Here is a 14,402-nt window from a genome sequence, read left to right as displayed (position 1 = left end):
CCTGATCCTTCTGAAATTCATAGCCAGTGCTCTGACACGGTGTCATCAATCTTTGAATGCTGAAAAAGCACAGTGTATCCAGAAAAACACATTATATTATATAAATTATTATAAAATTTGTGTGCGCCTAACTTTTGTGTACTGGTACGCCCATGGCAAAAAGTTAGTCTAGAGCCCTGCTGTTTGAATAATCAAGGAGATATTTATAAAGGGCAGGCTACAACAGACGTGCTTACCGGGAGCAGAGAAACACGCTGTATTGTCTCTGTGTGGATAGCAAAGTCTGCGCTGTGGGAGTGTCTGGACCCTCCACGCCGGGATCTGCCGCACAACCTCGCACTGGTCCCCAGGGGCACAGCAAACTTGTAAGCCCTAGTTCAGCTCCCGAAAAAGATGCTCGAGTTGTTCTTGTGTCCAACAAAAATTAGTTCTAATATGTTTTATTTTTAATGTTGCTGTGTTGAAGTTAGCACAATTTAAATTCAAAAAATTATTAGTCTCTAATAGTAATCAATTAGATGCCCCAGACTCTACTCTCTCTACTATATGCTTACTTGTTCACTAACCAACTAACTTGTGTTAATGAACAACTAACTAAACAACTCAAGCTGCTCTGGCAGTCTGTTCCTCTGGTCAGGAAGCTTGCCATTAGCCTTGTTCAGGATCACGTCTGTATTCATACCTCCAGTGTATGTTGAACACCAGAATTTGTCCAGATCTTCCATGCTTCTCATGACCCTGGCTTGTTCCAGCGTTCAGTTAAGTTGAATGATTATTTGTTTGTAGGTCATATGTTGAATTCTTCCATATTTCTTCAAGCAATGTAGTGTTACCCTGGAAACCCCCAATCTAGTTCTCCACAGACACAGTTCTTCCAAAATATTCCCAGGACCAATAATTTAAACCAAGCAGTGTGAAAATAATCCACTAGCTGTTATCCAAAATAAATGACTAAGTAAACAGAAAAAAGACAGCCCAGACAGAATATGGTGAGCACTATGTACAAAGGAAACTGAAACAACCTCTCCTGTGTTTGTGTTACAGAACCTCCTGGAGTCTGGCCCACAATCCTCTCAGCTGTCCTAGGTACTCTGGTTCTTGTCTGTGGTCTCTTTGTGTATTGTGCACATAAAAGAGAAAAAAAGAGTAAAGGTATGTATGTGTGTGTGTGTGTGTGTGTGTGTGTGTGTGTGATTCTGAAGAGTAGATCTGAATCATGACTCACTGACGATCTGATCTCTGATAAAGCTCCTGTTTCTGGAGCTGCTGTTTCCGCTTTTTGAGGACAGGCGGTGCTCTCACCTTCACCTTTACTTTGTAATATGTTACAATGTCTCACAGTGACATGCTGAGGAGGTGTTCCATTCATCTTCTTCCGCTTAACCAAGGCTGGGTCGTGGGGGCAGCAGCATAAGCAGAGATGCCCAGCCCTCTCTCCATCTGGACACATCCTCCAGCTTGTTTGGAGGGACACTAAGGCCATCCCAGGCAAGCTAAGAGGAATAGTTTCTCCAGCATGTCCTGTTTCTCCCCTGGTGCCTCCTCCCGATGGGAGATGCCAGGAACACCTAAACCAGGAGGCTTGCAGAAGGCATCCTTGTCAGATCCCCAAACCACCTCAACTGGCTCATTTCGATGTGGAGGAGTGGCTCCACCCTGAGCCCCTCCCGGATGGCTGAACATCTCACCCTATCACCCTATATTATCACCAATCCGTCTGTCAATCTCCCGCTCCTTCACCCCTAACTCGTGAACAATTTAAATTCAATTCAATTTTATTCATACAGCGCCAAATCACAAAAACAGTCACCTCAGGGCGCTTTTTATTGTAAGGTAGACCATACAATAATACATACACAGTAAAACCCGACAATCATGTGAACCTGTTTAAGCAAGCACTTTGGCGACAGTGGGAAGGAAAAACTCCCTTTTAACAGGAGGAAACCTCCGGCAGAACCAGGCTCAGGGAGGGGCGGGGCCATCTTCTGCGACCGGTTGGGGTGAAGGAAGACAGGATAAAGACATGCTGTGGAAGAGAGACAGAGGTTAATAACAGATATGATTCAATGCAGAGAGGTCTGTTAATACATGTTGAGTGAGGAACGTGACTGAAGAAGAAACAGTCAATGCATCATGGGAATCCCCTGGCAGCATAACTAAAGGAGGATTCCGCGTCACTTGATCCAGCCCTAACTATATGCTTTAGCAAAAAGGAAAGTTTGAAGGCTAATCTTGAAAGTGCTCTAATAGGGTGATATGGTACTATAAGGTTATTAAGATAAGATGGGGCGTGATTATTTAAGACCTTGTATGTGAGGAGCTGGATTTAACAGGAACCAATGAAGGGAAGCCAATATGGGAGAAATCTGCTCTCTCTTTCTAGTCCCTGTCAATACTTTTGCTGCAGCTTTTTGGATTAACTGAAGGCTTTTCAGGGAGTTTTTTGATAATTATGAATTACAGTATTCCAGCCTAGAAGTAATGAATGCATGAACTATTTCCAATAGTTGATTCTGTTCATCTAGACGTAGCGTTTTCAACAATGCAAAAAATGCATGAACTAGTTTTTCAGCGTCACTCTGAGACAGAATATTTCTAATTTTAGAGATGTTGCTCAAATGGAAGAAAGCAGTCTTACATATTTGTTTAATATGTGCGTTGAAGGACATGTCCTGGTCAAAAATGACTCTACGGTTCCTCACAGCGTTACTGGAGGCCAAGGTAATGCCATCCAGAGTAAGAATCTGCTTAGATACCATATTTCTAAGATTTTCAGGGCCGAGTACAATAACCTCAGTTTTATCTGAATTAAGAAGCAGAAAGTTAGCGGCCATCCAGATTTTTATGAGTGAGTATAGAGTGCTTTGAGTACTCCAAGAGAGTAGGAAAGGGCTATTACCATTTACAAGAAAATAGAGACTGACAAGGAATAAGAGGAAGCCAGCACTATATAGACACACAGAAGGGCACTGAGGGGAAATAGCTCGGAAAATAAAACACTTTCTGTGGAGAAACTGTGCCTGTTTAAGATGCTCTTTTTATATTCAATCATATTACTGACCTTTGACCAGTTATCCTAGTTAGTTGCAAAGTATTTTTCCAGCTGTTTCTTTCTAAGACCACTTACTTTTCCAGTCTTTTGTTGCCTTTGTTGTCTTTTGTTAACTTAATTATGATAATAATTATAATTGTATAAAGGAGCCTTTGAGGTGGTCTGGGCATCTGACAAGGATGCCTTGTGGGTGAGGTGTTCTGGGCATGTCCAACCAAGAGGAGGCCCTGGGGCAGATCCAGGACACTCGGTAGAGGTTTATCTCTCAGCTGGCCTAGGAAGCCTCTGTGCTACCTGGAAAAGCTAGATTAGGTAGTTTGCTACAGACTGGGCTTCTCTGCTTAGGCTGCTGTCCCAGCAACCTGACCCCATATAAGCAGAAGAAAATGGATGGATTATTATTATTAAATATGAGAAAATATATTTCATGAAATAATAAAAGGTTAGAAATATGTTTTATTGTGAAGAAAATATGGATGGGTTTGTGCCCCAATTTTTTTGGAATTTGGGGTTGTGGCATAAGACTTCTCTGAATATAATTATCTAGTTCCCTCTGCAACCATACCACTTTATAAAAACAAACACACTGGATGCTTTTCCTGGATCATTCCTTTATATGTAAAGCAAAAATGTGAACCACTATACTGTGGAGCCACTTGAAATGCTAAAACAAAGTCTCTGGAAAATAAAAGAAGATTCTACTCATGTTTATTAGGACGTGCAGTCTAAGAATCCAATCCTGTGTCTTTTTCTTTTCAGAGCATCCTAGCTCTGAATCCAAGGGTGAAGCATCATGCTCAGATCATATCCACAGCCAGTAAGAAGAAAGAAAAGAAACACTGGAAGAGGAACCCTGAAAGGAACTGCGGTGTAAGAAAAATACACAAACAAGACGTAGCTTCAATTAAAAGAGTATCTTTAGTCAAATTAGAGCATTTGCATAATTTAATGCTTGGAACATCATTCATCTTCTTCACTCTTTTTTCCAGTCTTGTGTGAAGTTAGAAAACAACTTTGATGACATCAAGCATACAACACTGAGCGAGCGAGGAGCACTACGAGAAGCTCTCAGGTGAAGATTAATGAAGAGGCTACTTTAGTTATTTGTTTTTAATATAGCATATGTCCCAAATATGATTTACTTTCAACTTATGTTAAAAAAAGATACCAAATTTCAGATGGTCACAACAAATGCAGGCTAATGAAGAGTACTCTGATCATTGTCAGGCCAGTTCCACACATGTACTTTTTTTTTTATCACCATTAGAGAAAAAGGGCAGCAGTGCAGTTGGATGAATCCAACTGTTAATTAAATAGCCATGACATTTGTACACACAATATAATAATAATCCATGTCAAAAGAAAGTTTTTTTTTCCAGGACTTTCTTTATTTTTTCAGTTAGCTACACCATCATGACAAAATGTACAAAATGAACAAAATGTAAATTTTATTTATGAGACGAAATCGTGATAGTGACGTACTGGCACATTAAACTAAGACACTGTACATGAAAAGTATTCTCTTAAATGTATCCATTATAATATTAGACATTACAGCACTACAAACTGTGTTTTTTGTCTAAAATAACAAAAATCCTCCAAACTGTTTGCATGCAATTTTTATTTTTTAGAAATCTTACTTGGTTAAGCTGCAGAAACAAATGAAAAATTTGTGTTTAGATGTCTAAAATGTGCTGATGCTCCCTGTCAGAAGAGCTGCCCAACTAATCTGGACATCAAGTCATTCATTACGAGTATCTCCAATAAGGTAGAATCCACTCTGCACTCTTTCTGTCATGATCCAGAGTCTTGTACCCAGCGTTTCCTGTTTTGGACTTTTAGTTTTGGTTTATTTTATAGTCTGAGGTTGAGATTCTGTTCTTTGTTTGGTTACTCTTACTTATTTGTATTCCTAAGTCATCTTGGTTTCTTGTCTAGTTTATGTTGTCTTATCTCTGTCTCCACACTTATTCGCCTGTTCCCCAGTCGTGCCTCTGTTTCTCTCACTCCCTCTTTTCCCTGTATTTAGTCAGTCAGTGTGTGTATGTTCTCGTACTTCCTTTTTTACTTTGATAGTCTCCTGCCCTGTGTGTAGCATGTGCAGTTTTGTCCTCTGTCTCGTCAGTTAGATTATGTCCAGCTGTCTTCGCCAGGTTATTCCTCTTTGTCCTGATTCCCTCGTGTGTGTATATATTGTCTGCATCTCCCTCATTCCTGGCTGTGTGTTCTGCCTGTGTGTTTAGTTTCCAGTTTGGTTTTGTATTTCATAAGTTCAGTAATAAAGCTGTGTTTTTGAGTTAAGGTCCATATGAGAGTCTGCATTCTGGGTCCCCGATCCTGTCTCCACATAGCCTTATGTCTTCAGATATTCAAAGTAATACCAGATAGCAGTACTCTGATGTCAAGTGTGTGTATTTGTGTAACAGAACTACTATGGGGCAGCACGTGCCATTCTATCTGACAACCCTCTGGGTTTGACCTGCGGAATGGTTTGTCCCACATCGGAGCTGTGTGTAGGGGGCTGCAACCTGTATGCTTCTGAAGAAGGACCCATTAACATTGGAGGGTTACAGCAGTTTGCTATTGAGGTACGACAGTTTTCAGAAAACACATTTCTAATCAATTATATTGATTTAACATCAGCCATGATGTAAAAGTAGTGTATTAAAGACTATTCTTGGCATGTGCATTTGTGTATGTGTTTCTTTACAGGTGTTTAGTAAAATGGGCATCCCTCAGATAAGAAACCCCGAACTCCCACCATTCAATGAGCTGCCAGAGTCTTACCACACCCCTATAGCTCTGATTGGCTGTGGCCCAGCATCAATTAGTTGTGCTTCTTTCGTGGCCCGTCTGGGATATGATAATATCACAATATTTGAAAAACAGAAGTACACAGGAGGGCTGAGGTATCTTAACATTATTATTATATAAAATATTATATGACAGTGTTCATTTCCCTCAAGCTGTTTTATATTGTATTGTTAGTTACTTGGGAAGTAAAGGTTCAGTCTTTTTAAAAAGAATTTTAGAATTGCACATTGAGACATGGGTAAACCTTTTTTAATATGTCTGCAAATTAGAGAGAGAAGCTGGCACGAGGACAGTTGAAAGACACAATACCAACATGATAGCATTGGGGAGACAAAAATCATTCAAAGAGATATGTTCTTCTATGCAGCACGTCAGAAATCCCTCAATTCCGGCTTCCATATGAGGTCGTCCAGTTTGAAATAAACCTGATGAAGGACCTGGGAGTGAAGGTATGAAATGTGGCACGTATTTTCAAAATAGTATTTGTAGCATCCATTATATTAGTCGAATCTCTTTACATGAGTCAACAGTTCAGTTAAAACATTTTGTTTCTGTGGCGTCTACAGGTGGTGTGTGAGAAGGGCTTGGGTGTTAATGGAATGACTCTGAAGTCCCTGAAGGAAGATGGATTTAAGGCTGTCTTCATAGGGATTGGTGAGTTTCACTTGACAACCATTATGAATAGATTCCAGTTTTGTTCCCTGTAAATTCATCTGGAATCTGGATGTGTCTGGATATTATGCACATTTGTAAAAAGTTATAATAAACTGCTGAATTACATCAACCATCAAATTTGTTTTTCTGCATGCATTTTAAGTCCTCATCAAGTCCTGTTTGCATGTGTCTGTGAATGTGTGTGTGACACCAGGTCTCCCACAGGCCAACAGAGCTGAAATCTTCAAGGGTTTAACTGTGGATCAAGGATTCTTCACTTCTAAGGACTTTCTGCCCATGGTGGCCTCTGCCAGCAAGAAAGGTACCACTTAATTTTTGTTCCTCTACCAGTCCACAGGATTATAGTTCACATGTGCAGTAACAAAGTCACAATATACACATTATTTATATGAAGTCACGATCCCAAACATACAACAATAGCATCACTTCACAGCCTTTGATCAGCCCGTAACTTTTCATGTGTTAGTGTATCCGCACATACTCATTCATTCATACAGTACTTTTGCTGGTGACATGGTTTTTTTACATTTTGGGCTCTCTGTCGCTTTGCCTAGGTATGTGTCAGTGTCGCTCCTCTCTGCCAGAACTAAAGGGAGTGGTGATAGTTTTGGGGGCCGGTGACACTGCATTTGACTGTGCCACCTCAGCCCTTCGGTGTGGAGCCAAAAGAGTGTATGTCTGCTTCAGGAGGGGATTCACCAACATTAGAGCTGTTCCTGAGGAGGTGCTGATGAGAGGCAGATGGATCAACTGACGCAGTATACAGACAGATCACCAGATGAGTGTACTGATATGTATGACGTTTTTTCCTCTCAGATGGAGTTGGCTAAAGAGGAGCAGTGTGAGTTCCTTCCTTTTCTGTCTCCCCGTGAGGTCATTATGAAGAATGGGCATGTTGCTGGGTTACAGTTCTGTCGCACTGAGCAGACTGAGGAAGGTGACTGGGTTGAAGACGAGGAGCAAATTGTCAGACTGAAGGCTGATTACATAATCAGTGCTTTTGGATCCCTGTTGAATGAGCCACAAGGTAATGAGTAATCAGCTGCGCAACACATTACCCAACTTTTTGCTTCACCTTTAACTAGAAGAAGTAATGACAAATCCAGATGTAATTGTAAAACTTTGGTTTCCGAGTGCTGGTTTGTCTTTTTTAATTTTACTTTTTTTTTTTCAAATATACATTACTGAGCAAGTCTCTTGACCAACTCCCAGTTTCTTAACATGGGAAATAGGTGCAAAACCTGTAATTTAAATACAGCGCAAAAACGTTGTTCTCTGTTAGGTGTAGACAACACTAGTTCATCTTTTGAGTAAGGAACCTTTTAATGTTTGGTCAATGTTCAGAGGCTTGACACACAAAAACACATTTCTCTGAAAATCATCAGTTAAAAAGACCTGGAGTACCAGCAGCCCAAAACAACATAAAATTAAATCTGTAATGGTTTGAAAGTTTGCAGGTGATGTTTAGACTGAGGCAGAGCATGAAACTGACTGATATGCTGGGTGCTTGTAGTGACTGAGGCCATGACGCCTGTGAAGCTGAGTCGCTGGGGTACCCCAGAGGTGAACACAGGCACCATGCAGACCAGTGAGCCCTGGGTTTTTGCTGGAGGAGACGTCGCTGGTTTGGCAAACACCACAGTGGAGTCAGTGAATGATGGCAAACAAGCCTCGTGGCATATTCACAGATACATACAGGTAAGTCTGCTAAGACTCTAAACACCAATGAGTTCGATAAGGAGAGATCATTTGGAAGAACCGAACAAGATTTACCAAGATGGAAAAATGAATTGGACTCCAATGACCCGTTATCACAGAAAAGAATCCCAGTAGCGATAGGATTTAGAACAGGAAACCCCAAAACATAGGCACTGATGGTGTTGAAGATTGAGATGGAAGCTTGGATGGGGCGAGATGGAGATGGAGAGGTGGTTGAATGAGAATCCGATGGAAAAGCACAGATTTTAAACCAGTCAGAATGGAGGCTTTGCCTTCTTTGATCCAATCAAAAAGGTGACTGGGCTAGTATAATGATGACAGCACTGAGTTTGACAGCATGGGAAGGTTATAGTGAACATAGGAGAGCAAGCATATGAATGACTGCAGATCTTCCTTACTGAACTTGTGCCTATTAATGGCTTGTTTAGTGTCCATGCACAATTTTTGTACCTCATGCATAATACACAAAATATCATACCAATAATGTTACCAAAAATATTTATCCCTTCTCTTTTACTTGTATAGTCTCTTCATGGACAAACAGTAGACCCAGTTCCAAAGTTACCATTGTTCTACAGTGCTATAGACCAGGTGGACATCAGCATTGAAGTTTGTGGAATAAAATTTCCAAATCCATTCGGCCTGGCCTCTGCTCCTCCTACCACTAGCACAGCCATGATCAGAAGAGCTTTTGAACAAGGATGGGGCTTCGCTCTGACTAAGACATTTGGACTGGATAAGGTACCACACATGCAAACAATGTACCAAACCACCAGTCACTAGAACGACTATACTTGCAGGCATTAAAGAGATTTATTCACCCGAACATGTATTTTACGATACCTTACAGTAAATCATTGTAACATATCAATATTTCCTCCATGCAGACCTTTGCTGGTTTTGCATTTTTATATTTTTCCCCATACCAATTTATTATGTAACCTCAGATTTATTCCTCAGGAAATTGTGAGCATACAAAAAAACGAAGAGGAAAAAAAAAGAAAAAAAGGGATTTGTTTAGAATTCTTTACCAGATGAACACAAGTAAAAGCTTCAGAAAGAAAAACACGAAAGCTTTGTTGTGTCTAGCAAGTTTCACTTTAAGGACCCAAAAAAAAGAAGTTAACCTCATGAATGGGCTCTATAAATCTGTGTCTTTAGGATCTGGTGACCAATGTGTCTCCTCGAATTGTGCGTGGTACAACATCAGGCCCTCTTTATGGGCCTGGTCTGGGCTCCTTCCTCAACATTGAGCTCATCAGCGAGAAGACAGCAGCCTACTGGTGTCAGTCGGTTGCTGAGCTGAAAAAAGACTTCCCCAACAACGTAAGTTTGATATTACATCATACCTTTCCTTGGTGATAAGCGTGTTGTTGCGTTAAATAATTAATATACATTAACTTTTCTGGATTGTTTCTGTACCATATTACATATTTCTTTGATTTTTTCCATGAGCTTCATTCCATCACATGTGCTTTACCAGACATTTCATGTCTTTAGTGCATGTTCTCTAGCAGTGTCCATTTGCACCACTGTACCAAAATTCACCCAAGTTTGAAGTACAAAGTTCTAAAATAAGTCTAAAATGTGTGATGTTTAAAATCGAAAAAAAAATCCCTCTGTGTCCATCAGGTGGTGATTTCTAGTATAATGTGTGGTTACAACGAGGAAGACTGGACAGAGCTAGCCAAGATGGCTGAGGTGATAAAAACAATATACCACTGTAATCAAACATTTTTACAGAATATGTAGTCTAATGATGATTTAATTGTAAAAATAACGAATGTATGTGTTTAGGAGTCGGGAGCAGATGCTTTGGAGCTGAACCTCTCTTGTCCTCATGGGATGGGAGAGAGAGGCATGGGACTGGCCTGTGGACAGGTACGCACCCCCCCCCAAAAAAAAAAAAAAAAAAACACACCCAAATATACAAGGGAGGAAATGGATGTAAGAACAAGTAAGTGTAAAGGTGTAACCATTTATTCATTTGTTGTGTCATCAGGACCCAGTGCTGGTAAGGAACATCTGTCGCTGGGTGCGTGAGGCCATTTCCATTCCATTCTTTGCTAAACTGACACCAAATGTTACAAATATTGTTGACATTGCCAAGGCAGCCCATGAAGGTAACCACACTTCACCTTTTCATTCAGTATCATTTTACATTGCTCAGTACTAATCCACAATGTAGCGAATGATTAGCAGATGCCTGTTAACAAGTCTGTAAATGTTGTGCTGTGTTATAGGTGGAGCGGATGGAGTCACAGCCACCAACACGGTCTCAGGTTTAATGGGACTCAAAGCTGATGGCGCTCCCTGGCCAAGTGTTGGTTTGGAAAAACGCACCACATACGGAGGGATCTCTGGTAAGTGCACACACGGTGAAGTATAGCGCAGTGCTGAATAAACTTATTTATCACATTAATGGTGTGTTCAGGTAATGCCATCAGGCCCATTACTCTCAGAGCAGTGTCAGCCATCGCCAGAGCAATTCCAGGTTTTCCTATTCTGGCCACCGGGGGTATTGACTCAGCAGAGAGCGGACTACAGTTTCTTCATGCTGGGGCTTCCCTGTTACAGGTGATAACCAATTTACTGTAACAGGTTTTGCCATTGAATAAAAGTTGATCACAGACCAGTCACTTAGATCAGCTGTCTCATTCTGTCGGGATACCACAGGTGTGTAGTGCAGTTCAGAACCAGGACTTCACATTGATTGAGGATTACTGTGTGGGTACGCAACTGCTTTTTGGCTGAGCTTAACAGGCATTCATTTAAGTTTTTAAGAGCTTCAAAATATTTACTTTTGCATTATTGTGACATTACACATGTTTAGGTCTGAAGGCCTTGCTGTACCTAAAGAGCCTAGAGCTAAAGGACTGGGATGGTCAGTCACCTCCAACAGCGAGCCATCAGAAGGGAAAACCAGTTCCCAGACTTGAAAGCCTGGTTGGAAAGGTACAACTACAACAGTTATAGTAACTTTTTGGTCTTTCTTGGCCTTATATCAACCCACACCTGAATGCTTCAGGCCAGCAAACTACCAAAACCATCTGCTAGCTGCTAGTAGAGGTACTCTCGTTTGCTGATGACAATGAGTTAACCAGCTGCATCTTATTATCATTGCCACACTGGTACTTACTCTCTTAATTCCTGAGGAAGCAGTAAGAGTGCAATTAGTTTTGCTTCTGCTCCCAGTTAAAATTTTGTTAAATAAGTACTGAACCTGGGTAATGTGTTGTCATTTTCCTTAGGTTGTATTAAACCAATTTTAAAAGATGCTAGAGACCAGATTATTTTTATTACATCCTAACATTTAAAACCTTGAATCAAAAGAAGATGCCTGTTCTTTTTCACATTAAATGGTTATTTGTCTAATAACCATTTGTCACCTCTTATTGGTCAATGTGCATGTGTTTAGAGTCTCCCCAGCTTTGGTCCATACCTTCAGGAGAAGACGGAAGCCATTGCTGCATGCAAGAAACGACTCCGAGATGCTGGTGAAACCAATGTGGTGGAATCCAACGTCAGCCGGATCAACGTGCCCCAGAAGCCTGTTCCTCCAGTCAAGGTCCATACGCATACATACATGCTGCACGTTGAGTTCAATAAAGTTATATGTCACAGTCTGGCTGAGACTGTAAGGAGTGAAGAAGGTGGACCCAAGTGTAGACACGCAAAATAACAAAACTTAATATTAACTGAAGAATAAGCCTGGACTTATAAAGCAAAGAGCAGAACTAAATCATGATCTAAACCGGGTGAGCTAAACATAATAGAAACCTGGCATGAGTTCATAAGCTTGACATGGAAACAAGGTAAGGTAACAGACACTCAGGCAGGGAAACACATGGGGAAACAGCTGACACAAATGAGCATAACGACTTCACAGTGGAAGAGTAAAATGAAACACAATGAACATAGAAACACAAGACCTCTTCAAAATAAAACAGGAAACATGAGATGCAAACATGACAATACAAATTTGACAACCTGAAATCACAGACAAGAAATACATGAGACTAACCAGAAGACGTAAGTGAAACCTAACTAGATTAAACTTGAGGCAACTAAATAATGAACCTAGAACTTAACATTATCTTCAAAATACAACAAAAGAGATCAAAAGCCAAATGAAAGGCTGGCTCACAGACCCAGCCCCTGACACTGCATTTGGTTTTTAACCATAAATGTGTTTTTATGTATGTGTGTGGTGACGGGTTGTGTTATAGGACGTGATAGCCAGAGCACTGCGCCACATTGGAGCATACCAGGAACTTAACAACATGGAGCAGGTACACAGTTCTCATTCATTCACTCTAACCAGGTAATATTCTGACCATTGTAGTGATTTATAGGAAAAGATAAATGAACAAAAGGACATTGCACCACATGTGTAATCACTTTTTATTTTCTAAATCAGGTTTTCTTCTCATGATCACAGATAGCAGTAAAATATCATTTATCAAAATCACAACAACAACAATGGCCTTTCCCTGTGCTCTCAGGTCCAGGCTCTTATAGATGAAGAGATGTGTATCAACTGTGGGAAATGTTACATGACCTGCAATGACTCTGGATACCAGGTATGTTTTTCTACTATATCCAGACAGTCATCACTTTCTTGTTTTTCAAGAGATGTATCTGCTTCAGTCCCATAATGTGACTCTTATTTCAAGGCTATAACATTCGACCCTGAAACTCATCTTCCATCCGTGACTGACAGCTGCACTGGCTGCACTTTGTGCCTCAGTGTCTGTCCCATCATAGACTGCATCAAGATGGTCAAAAGGAAAACAGCCTACAAACCCAACAGAGGTGTACCTATTAGTCCTGTCTGCTAAAGGCGAGGATAATAATAAAACAAAGACATCCAACTGGATTGTCTTATACAGTAAATTAATTTGTGTGAAGTATAATCTTAGTTTGAAAGCCCAGCTCCAGTGGCACCACTGAGCAGAGAGGCAGATAACATCACAATAATTGCATAGTGTATATATAGTAAGTGTATGTCAATAATTCCACTCTGATTTAGTTGGTAAATCTGAATCTGACTTTGTTTTTATTCTCTTGTAGAAAATCATTTCAATGTTAAAAAGGCATTTACAGAATGTCAAATTAATTCAAGTCAAATGAAATGCTCCCCAAATAAGTTCTGTGATTTCAAATGTCTGGATTTTTGGATATACAGAAAATATCTGTAAGATGGAGCACATTTTTATACAAATTTGTGAGATTGTGTAAAAAAATTAACCAACATAAAAATATTCTGTTATACATGTGTTATCAGGAAAATGTTGTGAAATGTTAAAAATAAAAGCAACCATTACTTTGTGTCAAGTTATTTTATCATCCTAATACATACATTATATCTATTCAAATATTTAAGTACAGCTTTGTTGTGTTTTTGATATTAGGTAATATTATTGTTCCTATATATTCATATATATTCATGAAAGTTGCACTAGTGCATGTAAACAACATACATTCTGGGCTGGTTAGATTATACTAAGTTTGAGGTTAGTAGACACTTTACCTCTAATTTCTGTGAACGGTAAGAATTCCGTGGCTGAGTTTAGTTAGGCTGGAAGCTTTTTGTTGCTGAAACATTTTGAAACAACCTTTGAAATGGTTTGAAAATATTTCCCTTGAGTATTTGGTTAGTTTCTTTTTAAAATGTAGCATTAAATTCAGGAAAAACATTGTCATCTTTTCCTCATCAATTCAAGAAGCTAAAAATCACTATTTTGGGAAACACTTTTTTTTTTTTTTTTTAGATTTCCTCTTTTTTGCACTAGGAAATGTGCTTTGTTCTCTTACTAATATTAGTCCCTTATCACCCTTAAAATATATTTTAACATGATCGTTAACTAGACTAACTAAGAACAATATTCATTTAAAAGATTTCATTCACTTCATGAAACTGGGGTTGTATAAAATACATTTTTTTTTTTTTTTATTGAGAGACAAGTGTACAGTAGTTTACAATGACAACACAATCTGTTCCCATCACATATTTTTTAGTTTTTCTTACATGAACAGACACAATAACACACACACAGGCACATCCACACACACGCTTAAGTAAACAAACAAAACAAAACCTAATAAGAAACCCAAAACAAACACAAACCCCAAAAGGAAA

General features: G+C 39.7%; 1 protein-coding gene across 2 annotated transcripts in view; it reads left to right on the top strand.

The window, feature by feature from the left end:
- The window catches only part of dpydb (dihydropyrimidine dehydrogenase b), a 17,737-nt gene extending 4,161 nt beyond the window's left edge, over positions 1 to 13,576 (top strand). Inside the window, exons 2-25 of one of the 2 annotated variants that reach the window (XM_005737576.2) lie at positions 3,812 to 3,922; positions 4,042 to 4,124; positions 4,733 to 4,820; positions 5,479 to 5,640; positions 5,765 to 5,961; positions 6,234 to 6,315; positions 6,433 to 6,520; positions 6,735 to 6,842; positions 7,096 to 7,265; positions 7,358 to 7,568; positions 8,055 to 8,239; positions 8,786 to 9,001; positions 9,422 to 9,586; positions 9,893 to 9,961; positions 10,058 to 10,141; positions 10,263 to 10,383; positions 10,504 to 10,623; positions 10,695 to 10,837; positions 10,937 to 10,991; positions 11,094 to 11,215; positions 11,679 to 11,828; positions 12,490 to 12,552; positions 12,766 to 12,843; positions 12,937 to 13,576. In XM_005737576.2, coding sequence (XP_005737633.1) covers positions 3,812 to 3,922; positions 4,042 to 4,124; positions 4,733 to 4,820; positions 5,479 to 5,640; positions 5,765 to 5,961; positions 6,234 to 6,315; positions 6,433 to 6,520; positions 6,735 to 6,842; positions 7,096 to 7,265; positions 7,358 to 7,568; positions 8,055 to 8,239; positions 8,786 to 9,001; positions 9,422 to 9,586; positions 9,893 to 9,961; positions 10,058 to 10,141; positions 10,263 to 10,383; positions 10,504 to 10,623; positions 10,695 to 10,837; positions 10,937 to 10,991; positions 11,094 to 11,215; positions 11,679 to 11,828; positions 12,490 to 12,552; positions 12,766 to 12,843; positions 12,937 to 13,101 — 3,036 coding nt within the window. In that variant the 3' untranslated portion in view covers positions 13,102 to 13,576. Of the gene's footprint in view, positions 1 to 3,811; positions 3,923 to 4,041; positions 4,125 to 4,732; positions 4,821 to 5,478; positions 5,641 to 5,764; positions 5,962 to 6,233; positions 6,316 to 6,432; positions 6,521 to 6,734; positions 6,843 to 7,095; positions 7,266 to 7,357; positions 7,569 to 8,054; positions 8,240 to 8,785; positions 9,002 to 9,421; positions 9,587 to 9,892; positions 9,962 to 10,057; positions 10,142 to 10,262; positions 10,384 to 10,503; positions 10,624 to 10,694; positions 10,838 to 10,936; positions 10,992 to 11,093; positions 11,216 to 11,678; positions 11,829 to 12,489; positions 12,553 to 12,765; positions 12,844 to 12,936 lie in introns of those variants that run through there. The other variant, XM_013912005.1, reaches the window with a different exon arrangement.
- Positions 13,577 to 14,402: the final 826 nt, after the last annotated feature.

This window comes from Pundamilia nyererei, unplaced genomic scaffold (genome assembly GCF_000239375.1).
Source record: "Pundamilia nyererei isolate P.nyererei 1_Seehausen unplaced genomic scaffold, PunNye1.0 scaffold00077, whole genome shotgun sequence".
NCBI lineage: Eukaryota > Metazoa > Chordata > Actinopteri > Cichliformes > Cichlidae > Pundamilia > Pundamilia nyererei.
Note: the sequence above shows the minus strand (reverse complement) of the source record. Positions and strands in the feature narration are given on the sequence as shown.